The 21,121-nt window shown below is 40.2% G+C and overlaps 1 protein-coding gene across 1 annotated transcript; it reads right to left on the bottom strand.

The window, feature by feature from the left end:
• Positions 1-10: 10 nt before the first annotated feature.
• Positions 11-18,598, bottom strand: LOC134223329 (dehydrogenase/reductase SDR family member 7-like). The gene is made up of 5 exons (XM_062702478.1): positions 18,270-18,598; positions 17,697-18,202; positions 480-593; positions 246-412; positions 11-187 (listed from the first exon to the last, which is right to left on the bottom strand). Exons 1-5 carry the CDS (start codon positions 18,391-18,393, stop codon positions 118-120), a joined length of 981 nt encoding a protein of 326 aa, XP_062558462.1. The 5' UTR covers positions 18,394-18,598; the 3' UTR covers positions 11-117.
• Between the last annotated feature and the right edge of the window lie 2,523 nt (positions 18,599-21,121).

The raw sequence follows: 21,121 nt of genomic DNA on the forward strand, positions 1-21,121 counted from the left end.
TCATTATCAATTAATTTTCTCGACAAGGTGGGTGCATTGATTTATTTAAAAAGGAGATTCAAAACAAGCAGGTAAGATTAAAAAAGTTATCACGGTATGTAGAGACCTATGTTTAAATCAATCGGATCCAAGTGGACGACCGTTTCTGAGTCGATCGATGTTGGCAATTCCCAGTGTGTTAATAAGCCTGGAAAAAAATAAAATCAAATGAAATATGCATTCAACAAATAATAAATCCGTCGTACAATCGTCTCACGTTCGGGTAGTAACAACCGATGTAGAAAATGAAATTCATTGGACGGGTACCGGCCCAGCTGAGTGGGGTTTTATTGGCTAGAGCTATCGCATACAGCTCGGCACACCGTTCACTGGTAAGGCGACGATCATCGGCGTTGACAGGTTTGTTGAATTTCTTAGCGAAAGGATGAGGAAACATAAATATTCACAAACAATTCAAATGACTGGAATAAGAATCTTACCTCTCCAGATGTACTCGTGAAACATTCCTGTAGAAAATTCGTAGCCGTCGGTCCTGGGCAGAAAATGGATACGTCAACTGGGAATGACTCGTTCTGGAGTGTCTCGAAATAGCCCTGAAATATAAATCAATTGCATTATAGAGAATAGTAAAGATCAGTGATGTATTATGTTACAAGTGTGTAACAGTCTGAATTTTGATAAGACAGTGGTCTATGGCTAAAAACATACGGAAATTGATCTAAAGCATTCAAAAAATCTTCAAAGCCAATAAAAAGAGACAATTTTTTAACGGGTGATTTTTCGGATTATGCTATATAAATGACATCAAATTTTGAATAATAACATAAAAACCCTAATTAATCCACCTAGGGGCCTTTCACAAATTACGTAACGCAGAAGGGAGAGGGAGGGGTCAAGCCAAGCGTTACGATTCATTAAAAAAAAATTAAACCAAATTTAGCGTTACGTAATTAAAGAAAGAACCCCTAGCAGTATTAGTATCTTTTTCGTGCAAAAAATACTCAAAAATATGAGTTAGGGAACATCCCAAAACACGTAACGCTTAGAGGAGGAGGGTTGCCCGAAGTGTGACAATCCTTACAATTTTTTTGGATGCTTTATACAAGGGGCCCTCCTTGCCGTGCGGTAAGACGCGCGGCTACAAAGCAAGACCATGCTGAGTGTGGCTGGGTTCGATCCCCGGTGCCGGTCTAGGCAATTTTCGGATTGGAAATTGTCTCGACTTCCCTGGGCATAAAAGTATCATCGTGCTAGCCTCATGATATACGAATGCAAAAATGGTAACCTGGCTTAGAAACCTCGTAGTTAATAACTGTGGAAGTGCTTAGTGAACACTGAGCTACGAGGCGGCTCTGTCCCAGTGTGGAGATGTAATGCCAATAAGAAGAAGAAGAAGATACAAAAATTGCGACATAGGACGGAGAGGGGGTTGAAAATTACCATTTTTTGCGATACGTAATTTTTGGATCTTCCACACAGTATTTTGGCCATAACTTCTAATCCCATAGTCCGATCTGGCCAATTTTCAATAGCAAACATTGGGACAAGATTCCCCGTCGAACCTAATGCGAGTGATACTAAGTTCCAAAAAGTGTATCTACAAACAATTGTACGCAGACACGCATACACGGATACACGGATATACGGAAGATGGGGGTCCAAAATTTAACGTGGACAGGCTTTATGTGCAAATAAATATTTTCCGTACATCGAATTCGTGGTGATTTGACCAGCGATGCTAGATTTGAGGACATTTGAATCTCTCTGAAGACATTTGTTTTGACATTTTGAAGACTTTTTCAATTTTTTTAGAAGACTAATCAACTTATTTGAAAATTCTTGAAGACAATCAACTAGCAGGCGAATAGAAAATATAATTTATTATTTACAGATTATATAAACAAACTGCAAAATGGTAGGTTGACATCAAGGAAGGAGCGCCCAACAGAGCTCTGGTCCCCACAAGTCCCTATCTCACGCTTCCACTGGTCGTACGATGACAAAAGACCGCCAGCTAAGAGTTGTGTACTTAGCTGATAGTGCATCCTGGGCACTGTTGTCCTTCTGACATCAACTAGAGTGAGAAGGTACGCCTCTATCGTCTGTTCACCAGGAGGTGCGGCTCAAACAGCGTCTGCCTGGCTTACTGAAGCCTCTCAAATACCACGAAAAATGGAGATAGAAGAAAAAGAAAACGTTTTTTTTTGGCAACCGACCCGGCAACGAAATAAGATCTATGATTGGAAACTTGGTCCGTGGAATGTCAGGACCCTAAATGAACCTGGACGAGTGAGCCTTCTGGCTCGCGAACTGCAGAAGGTTGGAGTGAACGTGGCCGCTATTCAAGAAGTCCGATGAGCCAGATCCAGAGAACGTGAATTCCGAGCCGTGGACCCCACGACCAATACTGCATTCAAGTATAACATCTATCACAGCGGCGGCGGAAAACCAGAGCATGTGGTTGGTTTCGTAGTGATGGGCAAGCAGATGAAGCGAGTGATGCGGTGGAAACCCCTTAGCGAACGAATCTGTGTGTTGAGGATACGGGGCAAATTCTTCAATTGCAGCCTAATCAACGTTTACGCACCGACAAACGATAAATCCGACGACGTGAAGGACACGTTTTATGAATGTCTTGATAAATCCTATGAAGAGTGCTCAAAGCATGACGTGAAAATTGTGATCGGAGACGCTAACGCTCAGGTCGGTAGAGAGGACTTTTTCCGTTCCATAATCGATAGGGAGAGCCTTCACTCCGCTACCAATGACAACAGCCTACGACTAGTCAATTTCGATGCTGCCAGAGGGATGGCCATCAGAAGCACCTAGCACGAAAGAATATCCGAAAACACACTTGGAGACACCCAAATGTTGAAACTTGCAACAAGATAGACCATGTTCTGGTGTATGGGCGCAATTTCTCGGATGTTATCGATGTGCGGACGTAAAATTCGATCACGGTTGTCAACTGTATCGAACGAAAGATCACAGCGAACGATGCGTTACAATATCCAGCGATTGTCGGCGGAAGGAGTATCGGCTGAGTACCGCCAGAAACTCGACGAACGGATAAGTGCAATCAACGTTAGCGACAACATCAACGATCTATGGGAGTCGATCCATGGAGCGGTGAGCCGGATGTTGATGTCGGGTACCCGATCGAATAGAGATCGGTACAAGGAAGCAAGAGCAGCCGAAAAACGAACCCACCGCAGGAAGAAAAAAGAGTACGAAGAACAAGTTATTAGTGAGGCGCAGGAAAAAATGGAGCAGAACGATATGCGGAGGTTTTATGAGTCTGCCAATGGCGTGCGGAGAAAGACAGCGCCATCTCCCGTCATGTGCAACGACCAACAAGGAAATTGGCTGACAGATAAAACCGAAGTGGCTGCCAGGTGGAATCAACACTTCGAGACTTTGTTGAATAAGGGAAGTGAAGGTGCATCAGTGAACAGAATTAATATTAGCGATGATGGACAAACTGTGGAGTCACCTACACTAGATGAGGTTAAAAAAGCTGTTAAAGAGCTGAAATACAATAAGGCTGCGGGGAAGGACCAGCTCCCGGCTGAACTTCTCAAACATGGCAGTGAGCAGCTTTATGAAGTTCTGCACCATATTATGTCGAAAATATGGGAAGACGAGGAAATGCCTGCTAGCTGGTTGGACGGCCTCATTTGCCCTCTATTTACGAAAGGGCGCAGACTGGAGTGCGCCAATTACCGAGGAATAACCCTCCTTCATTCGGCATACAAAATTATGTCCCGTATTCTGTTCAACAGATTGAGACCGCTTGAAGAGTCCTTCGTCGGCGAATACCAAGCAGGTTTTCATGAGGGCCGATCAACGACGGATCAAATGTTTACCCTGAGACAAATCTATATAATAAAAATAAAATGGTCTGTGTTCGTATCCGCATAACTCGAAAACGGCTGGATGGATTTTCTTCATTCCTTCAGCAGCTACATTCGTTATAGTTTCCGACGGGTTTATATGACATTTTCTCATGCGAAAATTACGAGTAAGGTTGAGTAAATTGTGAAAAACTAAAATAGAGATTCGTATGGAAATTTCGCACGCGCATTTTCGCCTACTATGCAGGACAACGTCTGCCGGGTCGACTAGTCCTTGATAAATTCCGGGAGTACAACTTGCAGACACATCATCTGTTTATTGATTTCAAGGCGGCGTACGATTCAGTGAAACGGAATGAATTATGCCAAATTATGCTTGAACATGGTTTTCCGGCGAAACTGATACGGCTGATTCGTATAACGTTGGACGGATCGAAATCAAGTGCAAGGGTTGCGGATGAAATATCGACGTCATTTGTTACCTTAGATGGATTAAAGCAGGGTGATGCACTCTCGAACCTACTGTTCAATATAGCGCTCGAGGGAGTGATTAGGAGAGCTGATGTGCAAAGAAGCGGTACCATTATTACAAAATCGCATATGCTCCTGGGATTTGCGGACGATATAGATATTATCGGAATTGATCGCCGTGCCATGGAAGAGGCTTTTGTGCCTTTTAAGAAGGAGACAGCGAGGATTGGAAACTCACGAGCACGATCAATACCAGCAAAACGAAGTACATGGTCGCTGGCAATCAACGTGGGTTCATTAGTGGTGGTGGTAGCGAAATGGTGCTGGATGGTGAAAAATTTGAAGTGGTAGAAGAATTTGTGTATCTTGGAACATTAGTGACGTGCGATAATGATGTTACCCGCGAGGTGAAAAGGCGTATTTCAGCTGCAAATAGGGCTTATTACGGACTTCGTAACCAGCTTAAGTCCCATAGTCTGCAAACGAAATCAAAACTCGCGCTGTATACTACTCTGATTCTTCCGGTGGCTTTATACGGCCATGAGACATGGACGTTAAAAAAGGCTGATCGGAATGCTTTCGGAGTGTTTTAGCGTAAGGTGCTGCGAACAATACTCGGTGGTAAACAGGAAAACGGTATCTGGCGGCGTCGCATGAATCACGAGTTTTACCAGGTGTATAAAGGGTTGGATATTATTAAGCTTATACAACACGGCAGACTACAGTGGGCTGGACACGTTGTTCGTATGTTGAAAGAGCGCCAAGTGAAGATAATATTTAGTAGATAACCCGGAAGAGGTCGCAGGCTTCGTGGAAGGCCACGTTCACGATGGCTTTTTGCAGTTGAAGAGGACCTGAGGGCGCTCAATGTTCAGGGCGACTGGAAGCGATTGGCCTAGGATCGAGTCCAGTGGAGAAGGATACTCCATATTCGGCGTAGGTTCATCGAAGAGCTAGTGCCCATCAAGTAAGTATATACACACATTACAAAAAATGTAAGAATAATACTGATTAATTCCATTTGTAAAAGAATGAATTAAAGTGTATGACTGTTTTGAGTCGGGTTTGAAATCTCACAAGCACAGAGAAACAGACGTCTCACTCGAAAGTAGCTCTTTCGTCACTCAAAGTTTTCATTCGGACATTCTACTTTCTTAGTAGAGCCGGGTGACACTAACTCGAAATGGCGAATGGGCTAATGGTCTTCCGTCCCCTAAAACCGTGGCGGGCCTTGTAGCTAAGCATATGCGGTATTTCTAAAAAATTCGTATTAGGTGATTCGAAACGAAATTCCGCGGAATTTCGCGGAATTTAAGCATGGCGAAATCTGATTTCTTGATTTCGTTTCGTTTCGTTAAATTCCAAAAAATTCGGTATAAAAAACTAGTTTCTAACAAAATTTTACGGAATTTCGCGGAATTTCGAAACAAATTTAAACTTATACCATACTTTATATTATCAAAATTTTCGGCTGCGCCGCTGAACTAACTAAAAAACTGTTTTCAAAACTTTATGTTATGCAAATTTTTCTACTAACACCTACTATATAATCCCATTCTGGGCTGACGAATACATATTTAGTTTTCTTCTATAAAATGTCTTCAGTGTTTTGTTTGAAATATTTGATAGAAAACAAAAAGTATCTTCTTCTTTGATTTCTCTACATTCCAAATGGGACCTGGCCTAATTTTCAACAAAATATTCTATTAGCATTTCCTTAGTTATCAATTGAAAGCTTTTCTATGCCCACCATTGCATGAGTATGTATCTTGTATGGCAAGTACAATGGATACACTATTCCCATGGTGTCGAAAATGTTTCCAACCCGAAAGCATCCTAGACCGAACCGAGAATTGAACACGCCATTCCCGGATTGACAATCCTACACCTTTGCTCGCAATGCTACTGGAGATCCCAAAAAGTATCATAACTCAATTTTTGGGATATGGGCTTAATATTTGAGACGTCAGGCTTAGAGTGTAAATGTAATAAGATACGAAGTCTTTTTCTAGCGCTTCTTTCCTTTTAAAGGCCGATTTGTCCACCTCCGTTTAGGACTCAAACCAGGTTTAAGTTAAGAAGGCTTTTAGGAAATCAAAAAGCAACATTGGAGGTTTCCGCACTTTTCTAGGGATTTATGGCAGTGTTTTATGGAACAATCAGATTTTTGTTTATGAATCTTTTTTCCTTTTTTCATGGATCATTCTTTATTGTTTATATACAAAAGTATGTTTTGCCTTCACCTCATACTGTAAATAGCAGCTGTTTCTTGCACTGAATTGAAAGCGTACTTTAAGGCGAAACCCGCTAGAATCCAACTTCAAATCTACCCCACGCTTTGGGGGGCACACATCTCAAAATACATGATGCTTGAAACACGAAAGACAATTTTTTATCTTCGTTGCGTTGTAGAATGCATTAAGATTTGTTGATCATCTTTTTACATAATAAGAGTTTGGTCAGCTGGCGCTTCAGCTTTGGTTCTAAGTTTTACAGTTTGGCTTTAAACGCTATTTATTAATTTTCTAATATAACATTTTATCCTTCAGGAGGCATTGAGGCGTCAAATGATATAATATTTCTTCATGGAAAAATCAATATTGAGGTTGAGTAAATTATGAACAACTAAATTTAAGATTAGTATGGATCTTTTACATGGGTAGTTCATAACGCACATTTTCGAATACTATACAGGGCAACACCTGCTGGGTCAACTTATAGTATAGAAAAAATGTCATAAAGCGCTGTAGTATACCAACAAAATTACAACTATGGTAATCATCTTCCAAGGGTCTCATAGATAAGCAAAATTTATCCGCATTACAAATATCACGTGCTATCAAAGCATTCACTGCCAAGATCAACTACGTGCCTACCAAATTAGGGAAAGACACCCAGAAATCGCCCTCACCCCAGTTTGCGCTCACCAATTTAAAAATCTACATTTCTCGAAAACTAGTTGTTGGAAACAGATAAAGTTCTAATTTTTTCCACACAATTATCGATCAATTATAGTAAAAGTTGAATTTTAACTCGTTGTCGAGAAATGAATATTTCCAAATTGGTGGGCGAAAACTGGGGTGAGGCGATTTCTGGGTGTTTTACCTATGATTTTCAAAAATATCAAAGTAGCTTTATTCTGAAGGTATGTCCTTCTTAGGCGACTAACTGGCTCTGATTTTTGGTTGCGATTGAAAATAAGCGCAGGAATAGATTTTTTACACGCGCGCGTATGCGGTACAATATATGAAGGCTGGGTGGTGCGAATAGAATCGATTTAGTAGTCAAGCTGAAGCCAAAGCTTTCTATTGTACCGGAGCCAAACGTTTTAGATCTTATATTGAGATTTTTTGTTATTATTTGGGGAAAAAATAAAAAATTAACTTAGTTAGAGTTGTGTATTATTTGTAACAAAAACTTTCACTATTTCAAGTGGAAAATTAGTAGGAATGCAACTAAAAATCACTCGAACTTTTTACGAGATTCAGCAGCTGATTGGAGCAGGAATAGATGTAAACCATCGTAAAATCATGTAGAGTCTCGCACATTTGTGCGACCTCATACAGCATGGAAAGAGAAAGGATTTCAAAATATCCCTCTACTCGCTTGAGAGCAGAAAAGCGGCTCTTTTTGCAGCACCCAATATGAAGGTAGATTGAGTATTGTTGTTTGAAAAAAAATCGAGCTACTTAGTACGATATGCTGCTCAACTCCTCTATAAAATTTAAATTTTTCCATATTGAAAAAAAATTCTTTTCTCATATTTAGCTATAACACCAACATTTTCAGTACGAATCACCATTTTCTCTATAACTTTTGAACGCGATGGCCGATCGTATCCAAATTCAATAGTGATCAACAAAGATCTGGTCCCTATCGAATGCAATTTGTTGCCAGAAAACCGGTTGATGAAAATTTTGCAATAATTGTTGAATGCATTATATGCAGAAACACATATACAAGAGCAAACAGACAATAGCTCAGTTCGGCGAACTGATTGTATATCAGAATTTGGAGAATTTGGATTGTATATGATTTTGGAGTAAAATAATTGCCTTTTGGTACATTTCTTTAATTACTTCTCAAAATTATTTCTCTATACCTGACAAACTGCTGATGCTGCCATGGAAACTTTGCTATCACATTTCTGAAATACAATCAGAAATTGTTATCTTTGTGCATTTTAGAAAGTTGCAGAGGATTTGTCAAGTGAGTAAATGTATGCTATTATCAATTATTTTTTAGTCATTACTTAATATTTTGAACGGAGGGGTTGGTATGTCCCCGTTCTATGGCTTGAATGTGAAATCAAATTATGAATTGATTTTCACTGAACTTCTCCGAAAACGCTGCACAGTAGGCTTTTATCTTTGAACTACATTCATGATATGCTTCGTACACAAATATGGACAGAAAAAGTAATAAAAATAGTCGAGTCTATCATTTTCCATGATTCTTCCAACTGGTGGCAATGTGTATGCAGGCTAGCCTTACTGATATAAAACTGAACTAATATAAAATAGATCAAATTCGGGAGCACACGCTCCACGATGAATTTCTTTGAAAGCGATACAAATACTGGTGTGGTTGTATCTTCTTCTATATACATACAAAATAATTTCTGTCTGTTTGACTCTTATAGGTAGATTCGGAAACTATTGATCGGCCGATCGGCCTGAAATTTTGTATACAGAGGCTTCTCGGGCCAGGAAAGGCTCATAAGATGGTTCAAGACCTCCCCTATTTGGAAAAGGGGGTTTCCATACAAATGAAACACAAATATTTGCATAAGTCAGGAACTAATCAAACAAATGGAACCAAATGTGGCATATGAGAGATTTTGATGACAAGAAATGTTTCTATGATAGGTTGAGACTCCTCCCCACTTTAGAAGGAGGGAGGGTCCCATAGAAATTAAACATAGAAATTAAACAAGAACGAATCAAGCAAATGGAACCAAATCCGGCATGAGGAGCTTTTTAAAGATAAAAAATGGTTATATAATGGTTCGAGACTCCTTCCCGCTCTAGGAGTTTTGACGTATCGTAGAGCAAACATTCAAACTTATATTGTGAAAACAAAATAAAAGTTTGTGCTAACTAATCCATTGTGGGCAAGACGAAGTTCGATAGGTCTGCTAGTGATATATAAACGGAAACGCGGCGATTTATCACAGCCTGCTTCTTCTGTTACTATAACGCTATTGGTCCCAAAACCTTTTTTCAACTTCGAAAAAATGAAATCAATATATAACCAATTCAATAAAAATTCCGCGGAAAAAAAATTAAATTTCGTTTCGTTCCGTAAAATTTCGAATTAAATGGACCTTGATTTCGTATCGTTTCGAAGTCTCGAAAGGAAATCTATATTTCGTTTCGTTCCGTTTCGAATCAACATGGACATTTTATATTTCGTTTCGTTTCGTTTCGTTAGATAAAAGTGTGTTATCGCATACCCTTACTTGTAGCACGCTGTCCAATCCTGGCACCAAGCTTTGCCCTTTCCTGACTTGCGCTGACTTGGCTCTGAGCACGTAATTGTCAACCCTTGCAAAGAGGCATGCAAAGATAACCATGGGATCATTGAAGGTGACTACTCCAGTAGGATTCGACGGCAGTCACAAGGGGGACCCAATTGAAATGAGTGAATTAAAAAATAATTGTTTTGACGATGCCTTAGGCATAAACGTAGTAAATTTCTTTGCCAAGGGGGGTTTGGCGAGGTCTCCTGCCAGGGAGGCGGACAGCGGAGTGACGGAGGCTGTGCAACTCGATGATATCATCGAGCTCGCAAACGCAAGACACAACATCAGTAAGGAACTGAAACAGAGCCTTCGGAAGCTGCGCCAGGCTGTTCGAGTCGCAAGAGAAGAACAGGATGCGTTTATCGGAAGGGTGGTGGGAATAAAGAAGGTCGACAAAGGTACCCAAACCAATGCCATCTCCTTCCTTGGAGGAGCGACCATGGCCCAAAAGGTGATTGATTTCAGCATAAGCAAAGCCAAACGACGTGCGACCATTAAGGCCAAACGTCGTCTGGACGGAGCAGATCGGGGTGCAGAGGATCCCGAAGGGCGTCGTCTCGAGAAGGTGACTTCTCGGCCCAAACAAGCAAAAGGCACTAACCAGACGCTAATCGTCAGGCCGCAAGAGGGTACCTGCCGGCCTGTGCCATCGACACAAAGGACCGAAAATCCCTGGCAACTGGTCAGTAGAGCAAAGCTGAAGTCGAACGCACTAAATCGATGCAGATGGCCGAAAAGCTGGCCCGAGAGGTATTGGGTGACGACGCCGAGGTGAGGTGGTTGGGGACGGAAGTGACCATCCAGTGCAAACAACTGGACGAGGTCACGAACGCGGACGACGTCGTCTCTGCTGTCAGCGATCAGTGCGGTACAGAGGTCGAGAAGACCTCTGACTAGCACTGCAATAACACACGGACAACAAATCCACCAGACAGGGCTGGTTGCTCTGTCGCTCAAAATAGTGACAAAATAGTGGTCACTAACCAACGCTGTCGAAAAAAGAGACCAAATATTGATTTTAAAATGTAGAAAAAGTGACTTTTACCTGTGCTTTTACTTCACGAAAAAGTAACAAAACAAAAAGTTCAGCCCTCTTTATAAGAATTTGTCATTTTTTTAATTTATCCCTTTTAAAAAAAATGTTAATTACACTGTAGTCACTATTTTTCGCAAGGTTCAATGTTTCCTAAAATTCTCGTCAGAGTATGTAGTTTATGTTATATGAAACATATTATATTATTTTCATCAATTCACGTTTATTTGCATTCATTTGAATGCATTGCAGCAATCTCTAAGAAAAATCGAAATTCATTGAGTTGTACGAAACCGTCGCTTTCATGAAAATGCATGAGACCCTGAAATAAATTGCGATTGTCAAAAGAATAAATCAGGTCGCCAAATATTCATTAATTTTTAATCCTTAATCATGATTACATACACTGAAACTGAAGTTCTTCATATAATGTACTGCTTCTGGGAATTCTGAGGTAACTCTTGAGGCAATTTCTTGGATTTTCTCCCAGCTATTAAATCTATATCTATATACATAAAAATGAATTTCTGTCTGTCTGAACCTTATAGACTGGGAAACTACTGAACCGATCGACGTGAAAATTTGTATGCAGAGGTTTTCGGGGCCGAAACCTTCTTAACATGGTTCGAGACCTCTCCCATCTTAGGAAAGGGGGCCTCCCATACAAATGAAACAAATATTTCTTCATAACTCGAGAATTAATCATGCAAATGGAACCATATCTGTCATGAGGAGCTTTTGGAAGGGAAGATATGTTTCTGTGGTGATTCGTCCCCCTCACCCTTCTGAAAAGGGGGCTCCCATACAAATGAAACAAAAATTTCTGTTAAGAAAATTATTTTGAGCTTTTTAGTGGAATGTCTTCACTTGTCATAAGACGAGTTTGTACAATCCCATTTAATTCCACCACTCAATTGTACCTTGACAGATACGTATTTCGACCTCAACAGTAAGGTCGTCCTCACTGTCTCGTGATGTCGAAATACGTATCTGTCAAGGTACAATTAAGTGGTGGAATTAAATGGGATTGTACAAACTCGTCTTATGACAAGTGAAAAATTTCTGCATAACTCGAGAACTAATCAGAGAATAAATAAATTTTAGGTGAAATGAAGTTCGTCGGGTCTGCTAATAGTCAATAGAAATATCTTGTTCTAACTAGCGAATGCCGTTCACTAATTGGGACGCTTTGACAAGCGTCAATTAGGTACAATAATTCTACTCGATTAAAAAATGTATTGGGAGGTAACACCTTTTATTCAATGGGATTCAAACCTACAATCCTTAGTAAGTGCCAATGTTATTTACTTTCTACATTTGAATAAAGAAAAACTGCACAGATAGAAAGATTCACTGAAATTTACGCTAAAAATCATGCACATAAATGGAACACCATTATTAGCGTAATTGCACACGGGATATAGTCTGAATGTATACAATATTTGACGTGAATCGTCAATATTGCATACAACTTGTAAGCAATCTTGTTAGGAAGAAAACAATTTCAGCGTAGAATAGCGTAAATTTCCGCATGTCAAGTTTTACGCGCTGTTTATTTTTAATAATTTTTTTGTGTGTATACATCCATTCCAACATGTATCGATCCCTATAAAAGCGATTTAGAGATTTGGACAGCATTTTTTTTAGATTAGCTGCTGTTCAATTATGTTTCACCACAATTAGCGAACACTAAAACAAAATGCATCCAAACTAAAGAAAACTCAATTGGCGGATGAATGCTGTACCACACACAAAAAAATTATTAAAAATAAACAGCGCGTAAAACTTGACATGCGGAAATTTACGCTATTCTACGCTGAAATTGTTTTCTTCCTAACAAGATTGCTTACAAGTTGTATGCAATATTGACGATTCACGTCAAATATTGTATACATTCAGACTATGTGCAATTACGCTAATAATGGTGTTCCATTTATGTGCATGATTTTTAGCGTAAATTTCAGTGAATTTTTCTATCTGTGCAGATACTTGAAAATACATTCTGAGAATAATAATCATAAAAATTTCTTTATAGATACCAGAAGTTTTCAACGATACTTCAGCTTCATCATTTATGATTTAATTTAACTCTAGCGAGATTGAGGAATTTTACCAAGCTGGGTATTTTGATGTCAAAGTTCACACATCTTATTTTTTTATAGCATTTCATCATCACATGATTTAATTCAAGCTATAATCTTAAGTATATGTATTCCATAAAACCGTTATATTTGCATCAGAATTGTATTTATACAGAATACACCAAACCACGGATTCTTGCCAGAGCTTTCAAATCTGGATTCCGTGAGGATTGTTCACAAGATCAATAATTATTTTAAAATTTCGATTCGATTTCGATTCGATTTGGGTTACAGAAAACTTTAATCAAAAGTTTCTTCGAAATACAGTCAAACCTCCATGAGTCGATATTGAAGTCCCAGCAAACACAAGATCGTATATCATAGCAAATAAGTGTACAGAGTGTAGGCCATATACGTGCATTTTGCACGCAGTCAAATTGAGGAATGCATATGCGATTTTGTGTTGGCTGGGGTGACCATCGACTCATGGAAATATTGAGATGTAGAATAGGAAATCCTTGGGAAGCTAATTGGAGGGACCATAACAGTAGCCCAGAAAATATGTTTTTAATATGGCATAATTTGCTTCCATGAGTCGATATCGAGTCATGGAACATCGACTCATGGAGGTCACAAAAGTTTTGATGTGTCAAATTCAAAATAACCAAAATATTTTTAAAACGATTTTTCCTATTGGGATCTCCAAACTAACTTACTTACTTATGGATCCTGTACACCTCCGGTGGTGCAAAGGGCCGACTTGAAAGATCTCCATCCTGAGCGTTGCCCGGCTATCGCTTTAACCTGTTGCCAGGTTCGATTTCGGTCGACTTCTTTTATTTCTTTATTGAGGCTTCGCCGCCATGAGCCTCTGGGTCTGCCTCTGCTGCGATGTCCCGCTGGGTTCCAGTCTAATGCTTGTTTACAGATTTCGTTTCCGCCCCTACGTAGAGTGTGGCCGACCCAGCCCCACTTCCGATCCCGAATTTCTGTTGCTATCAGCCTCTGGTGACAACGACGATGGAGCTCGTTGTTTGAGATCCAGTTGTGAGGCCACCAGGCCCGAATTTTATACCGCAGGCATCCGTTAATGAACACCTGCAGCCGTTGAGTGTTCTTTACTAATACACACCATGTTTCGCTAACGTATAACAGCACAGATTTCACGTTAGAGTTGAAAATTCGTATTTTGGTGCGTTCACTTATCTGCCTGTTTTTCCAGATATTTCTTAAACTCGCAAAGGCAGCCCTTACTTTCTTGATCCGTGCGCTCATGTCGATCTTGGTACCGCCGTCTGACGCCATTTGGCTACCAAGATATTGGAAGCTTTCAACATTCTCCACTGGTTGCCCGACTACTGTGAAACTGGAAGGAGTCACCGTGTTTACATCTAACGATTTGGTTTTGTTGACGTTGATGACTAAACCTGCCGAAGAGGAGTGCTCGGCAAGGTCGTTGAGCTTACTCTGCATATCAGAGCACCGTTGCGCGAGGAGTGCAACGTCATCAGCCAATTCGAAGTCGTTTAGGTGCTCCATGGTTATAGGCTGCCATAACAGCCCGCGGTTTGGTTCACGGTCAATCGCATCTACCAGAATCTCGTCGATTACGATGAGAAACAGTAACGGGGACAGAATACATCCTTGCCTCACACCAGCTACGACCCGGATAGGGTCGAACATAACCCCATTGTGCAGCACTCTACACGAAAAGGCCTCGTACTGTGCTTCGACGAGGCCGATGATTTTCTCCGGAACCCTCTTGTGTCTCAGGGCGATCCACATATTCTCGTGATTGAGACGGTCGAAAGCTTTTTCGTAGTCAATGAATAGCAAGTAAAGGGACTTTTGGAATTCGTTGACCTGCTCCAGAATTATGCGGAGCGTGACAATATGGTCCACACAGGATTTTCCGGCACGGAATTCGGCCTGCTGCCGCCGGAGAGTCGCATCGATCTTCTCCTGAATCCGGGCTAGAATAATTTTGCATAGAACTTTGAGAACGGTATACAGCAGTCATGGAGCTTCGGTATTGACGCGTGTTATATGTCGGATCCTAGGCAGATCATGCCGAGGTGGTGATGGCCTGGTTGGCACTTGAAAAAGTTGTTCGAAGTGCTCAAACCAGCGTTTCAACTGGTCAGTTGGGACGGTCAATAACTGATCATTCGCGTCTTTCACAGGCATCGTTGCATTCATCTTCGCCCCGCTTAAGCGTCGTGAGATATTGTAGAGGAGGCGAATGTCCCGGGTTGCGGCGGCTCTCTCTTCTTCGTCGGCTAGAGAGTCTGCCCACGCTCGCTTGTCCCGTCGACATGAGCGTTTTACTTCCTTCTCAAGAGCCGCGTATCGTTGACGGGCTAAGACTTTGGCTCCTCTGGTTTTTGATCGCTCTATCGCGGTTTTGGCTTTTGGCTTTTCTTCGCTCCTCTATCTTCCTCCAGGTCTCATCGGTGATACATTGTTTTCTCTGGGAGCGCAGTTCGCCCAGATTGTTGTCGCTGGTGGCGATGAAGGCATTCTTGATGGCGGTCCATTGGTCTTCCACGCTGCCACCTTCCGGAGTATCTGCAGTACGAGTCTCCAGTTCTTCAACGAAGAACCGTTTCACCGTGGCATCTTCCAGTCGGCGTCTGTTGAATCGTCGTCCAACTCTTTCCTCCTGCCGACGAATCCGCGCAATGCGCAGGCGTATTTCGCCGATAAGCAGGTGATGATCAGACGCGATATCGGCACTACGTTTATTCCGTACATCAAGAAGGTTCCGTTTCCATTTGCGGCTGATGCAGATGAGGTCGATTTGATTTTCTGTAAAGCCGTCACGGGAGACCCACGGATCTCCAAAGGTATAGATTTTTGAATGTCCAAATTATCATCAGAATATAGTTTGTCGCTTAGTACGTTGGTCCATCTTGCATACGGTTTCACAATATACAAAACCATAAACAATGACATACAACCCCTCCATTTAATATTTAATATTTTATATATTAAATATCACTGTTTAAAAGCTTATAAGAAAATCGAGTCAGAAGGCTAGCCAAGTTTTAGTTGAACCACAGATAACAGATATTGAGGCTGGCATCCAATATGTGTGTAAACATTCGCAACCGTTATTTCAAATGTATTTTAAATTGGCACCGCGTTTGGCAATCGATTGCAGATGGCGCAAGGATCATAGTTATTTAAAACGCAGCCCGAATGCGGCTGTCAAATACATTGGCTGCGTTCGATGGTTGTTAATCAGCCGCGTCCGTGTGTACTGCCGCAATCAGTTGAGTAGATGGCAGTAGTGTGCCAACGTATATCAATTCAAAAGTTTACACAGGATTTTCAATAAAATTTGTTCTAGCCTAAATATCTGTTATCTGTTGTTGAACTTTGACTTTTAAGCATTCAAGCTTTCATTTTCCCAGATTCGCCATTTGATTTGAGCAAAAAATTACTCGATTGGTGCATTTCAGAGATTTATATATTTTGTAATGTATTTTTCATCCTACAATGATGTCCATAATGAATTCTTGGATTTTGATCAAAATAGTTGGAAATAGTGACTTTTTACGAGAAAAACTTACTTTAGTGACTTGAGCTCGAAAAAAGAGACTTTTTAGTGACTGACCCGAAAAAGTGACCCGCTACCAGACCTGCACCAGACAGTTTGTTCGATTGGTCCAATTGAATCATGTCAAATTACTTACTGTCAAATCCAACTCGTACACTTAGTGCGCATGAAAAATGAAAAACAATGATCTCATTGGGTAGAACGTCCTATCGTTGTTGGTCCTAATGTTGCGGTAGTGTTAAAATAGTCCATTCTAGATATAACAGCACTAAAAAACGACTATAACAGCTTTTGTTTAACAAAATTCCATTCAAAATGATGAAAAATCAACATTTTGCATTAAAAAAATGAATTATTTGAGCCTATTATTGCGGTAGTGCTAAAAGTTTCATGCAATACCGCAACAATAGGAATGACCTTCAAAAAATATAGCAACGATAGACAACTGCGTCCTATTATTGCGGTAATTTGTTTCAACTGATGTAATATTTACGAAGCTTTAGTTAACGAGCATCCTATTCGACTACTACAATGTGAAAAAAGACCAACAGGTAATTTTTAAAGAATTTTTGAAATCAATTTTATTTTGATACGGTGCTTAACCCCTCCATAATAGGTCGTTTTACCCTAAATAATTACAAGTAATTTAATTCATGGTCAAGTCTGAAACATTAATCGGCAGTAAAAAAATCCTCCTTAATAAACCAATCAATAATGATGACTTCCTCGTGCATTATTAAAAAATATTTTGTCCATAACTTTTACGCTCATTGGCCAATCTGGCAATTTTTAATAATAAACAATAGGACAGGATTGTGTAAGTATATACATAGTGTTCTGTCCTACTACGCATTATTGTACCATGTTAAAAGTTATGGAAAAATCCAAACCCGAGTCAATTTAACCCACTGAAAAATGATGTTGTTACCTAACGCGTCGTAAGCTGGAAAACGTTTACATAAAGTGTGATCCATCTGATGTTCCAGAAAAGTGTTTCCTTCGCTTGTAAGATACCAAAAATATTGGGAAACTTTTCAGAACTATGTATATAAAATTACCCTTCTTAGATCATATCCCAAAAGAGACAAAATTTGTTTCTGCTTGTCTCGGTTGCCAACAAGCAAACAGGTTCTCTAATTGATCGACACACCAAAAGCCGTCCCATACTTACATGTAACGCATGCTTCGCCGCAGTGTACGTTGCCGAGTTAGGGAACCCAACAAGTCCCGTGATGCTACTGGTCACGGCAATGTGACCCTGTACGCCTTTCCTAATGAAATAGTTCAACGCGATCCGGGACAGGTTGACCACGGCGAAAACGTCCAGTTCGAACAGCTCCCGATCCACGTTCAGCTGAATGGTGTTCCATTCCGCGCGCTGTGATCGCCCAGCATTGTTCACCAGAATGTCCAGCGTTTTGAAGTGATCGATCACCTGATCGAAGTACTTCTGGTGGCCATCGATATCGAGCATGTCCATCGGCATAACGAAGATGTCGTTGCCATGCAGATATCCTCTTGATGCCTGCAAACACTCTTGCTTCACTTTCATGAGCTCCGATTGTTTGCGCGACGACAGACAAAGCCGTACGCCATGCTTCGCCAGAATAATGGATAGATCACGACCAATTCCACTGGACGCTCCAGTGATCCATATTACCTTTCCACGCAGGGATTCTATTCACAAAAATAGCAGTTGAAAAATATAAACTTCAATCTACAAACAAACCACCGTGTTGATTACCAATAGGCTTTCCCACTTTTGAGAGTAAATACAACTCCAAATCACAGTCGAGGAAATAATACACTAACAACTGAATCACATAGTAGATAACAACACAAAGTCCAATAAGCGAAAATAGGAACATTGTTTTGAGTTGCAATATTTATAACCCAGATTAGACAATCGCAGAGTAATCTTCAACCGTCAACGTTCTGCCGCTAACTGAGGAATTCAAAACAGCACATGGGTGAGCATATGTAGGTACTTCCATAGACTACGAACAGACGGAAAAACAACAAACTCGTTCGGGGACAGAACAGCCCAATCAAAGATGCACTTTCTTCGGCCGTTCTTGCTTTTATGGGGATTGTTTCTAAGGCGTGTGGAACCCGTTGAGCGAGAAACTCGTTTGATGCGGCAAAGCTGTTGGTAACAAGAAATACAAATATTTTGCTAAGTTCTGCTTGATAGACACAATACAATCCTATACATACAATTCCATCAAACACGTTTAGAATATCTATCAACACTTATCACATAAATATTTATAGACAATATATGAGAAGAATGGTAAGAGTAAAATTTCATTTTAATGGAATTATGCAAGTTTAACATTTCCCACTCTTTAATCTCTCTTTGTTTCTTTTTCATATTTTTGTTACTTCATTGCCCCTTTTTTTTATTCTTATTCTTATAAATAATGTTCAAATAAAAAAATATGGGAAAATTCGTCATTAATTCTTAGCTTTTCAAACTATTAGTAACTGTTAATGTTAAATCATTTAGTATAAGTTTTTTTCATTTAAAATTTTTGAGGTTTGTATTTTAAGACCGCCTCCATTAAAAACTTCATTGGAAGCTCACTAACTAGGTACGTTTCAATCTGTTATTATTGATTGTAATGAGGTACAGTAATATCCCGATTTTATCACCCCCCTGGTGAATTTTGGGGTGATAAAACAGGGTATGTGACAAAATTGGAAAAAAAATATTTTCATTTTTTTTAATTCATTCCACAAATATGAATCATTTTATGCCTTGAAAGGCCAAATGCGTGAACGGTACCCGTTATTTCTTGTTGAAATTGCTTACAAAATGTTTCCCATATACTCAGAAGTCGATCGTAATAAACTACAGGCGGTGAAAGTTATTTCATGAAAATCAGTGTTGTTTTTGATATTATTTGCGAAAATAAAAAGAATGACAAATTTTTTTGGGGTGACAAAATCGGGTCGAAAACGTGACAAAACCGGGACGTGATAAAATCGGGTCGAAAACGTGATAAAATCGGGGGTAGACAAAATCGGGGAGTGACAAAATCGGGTCAACACTGTATTATTAATGCGAGGGAACATCAGAGCATGTAAAGACGCTTGATGATTCTCTTCCATCTCTCTGCCAGCTGTTAGGCTTCCTTATCGCAAAAAACCTATATGCAAGGACTTCTTCATCAATCGCTCTATATTCCATTCCAGTAGGAACTTGGGGGCCGTACACATATTACGTAAGCACTTTGGGGGGAGGGGGTCTGTTGTTTTCTTACGCGCCATATAAATAAAACATAATTTGTATGGGAAAAATCTTACATGGGCGTAGGGGGTGTCGAAAAACCCAGAAAAATTGCTTACGTAATAAGTATACGACCCCTTGACAGCTTTTCAACATTGGTGTTCTATTTGCATATTCACAGTTCACTAATTGCAAGCTTGCTGTGGGGAGATGCACGATTTCATTATTTTAACGCTTGGTTGGTGTTAAATTCATTTGAAAAGAACAGCGCTTGAACGTCAAATAACGGACTCACACCCAACCGGCGATTGTTAGATTCTCTTACAATTCAAATTACCTACCGTAATTTGTATAAGAACTGAGCATATGAGAAATTGCTAGATTTTAATACAAATGTTGTATGAGCCCTTACAATTTTGCAATCTTTTCTAACAATCTTTGTGTGAAAGCCTAAATTTTTGACGTAAACTACGTCTAAGGGGAAGGCTCGGATACAGGGTACAAAATAAAAATTTGAAAATTGGGGACCGTCACTAAATCATGTAAGATTTTGAACGTTAATAGCGCCTCTATCCTTCGATGGATTTTCTAGATTTATTAACTCTCCACTAATTTGTAAATTTTGATACTTAAAACTTTTGAATAACTATAACTAACGTTAAACTATTGAAATTTCCGTTTATGCATCCCCAACACAAACATCAGTTTGATGTAAGTTACTGTACTATTGGCCCACCGCTTAATTTTCTCTATGCATAAAAAGGCCCTAGTTCCGGTCGCGCGCATCATTTTCGTACGAGCATTCCCGGATAGCTGACATGACGCTCCATCGGTAGCAATTTGTCAGCATCGGAGAGCAGACTAGGCGTCGGATATTCAAAATGCGCATTATTTATCCAAGATGAATTTTCTTCATAGTGCAAGACAATCGCTTGGCAACGACAGATAGTTCAATCTTAACGATGCCGTTGGTAGCAAAATCAAAGGCGCGTGTCGGAGGGAGACGCTGCAATAAATTTTCGGCTGGCACGCACTCGTGATTCTGCTACCGACGGCAACTATCTGCTGACCCGATTTATTTCCAATAATGTGCGTTTCAATCACAAACAGCAACAACTTGATTGCTACTGACGCCAGCATCAGTAACTCGATGAACTGCCATGGAAATACTAAAGACGCCAACCATGTGAATACATTTTACAGCGACTCCCTTCTACATGCACCTGTGATTCTGCTACCGCCGATTCTGGGACCACTCTCCGTGACATCTCGAACTTTAGTAGTAGTAGTAAAATTCTTCTTTATTTAAATCATTTTTTGTTCTACAATCATTTTATACATGTACAGTGATCGGCCGGCATGGC

The sequence above is a fragment of the Armigeres subalbatus genome, chromosome 3 (genome assembly GCF_024139115.2).
Source record: "Armigeres subalbatus isolate Guangzhou_Male chromosome 3, GZ_Asu_2, whole genome shotgun sequence".
Classification (NCBI taxonomy): domain Eukaryota; kingdom Metazoa; phylum Arthropoda; class Insecta; order Diptera; family Culicidae; genus Armigeres; species Armigeres subalbatus.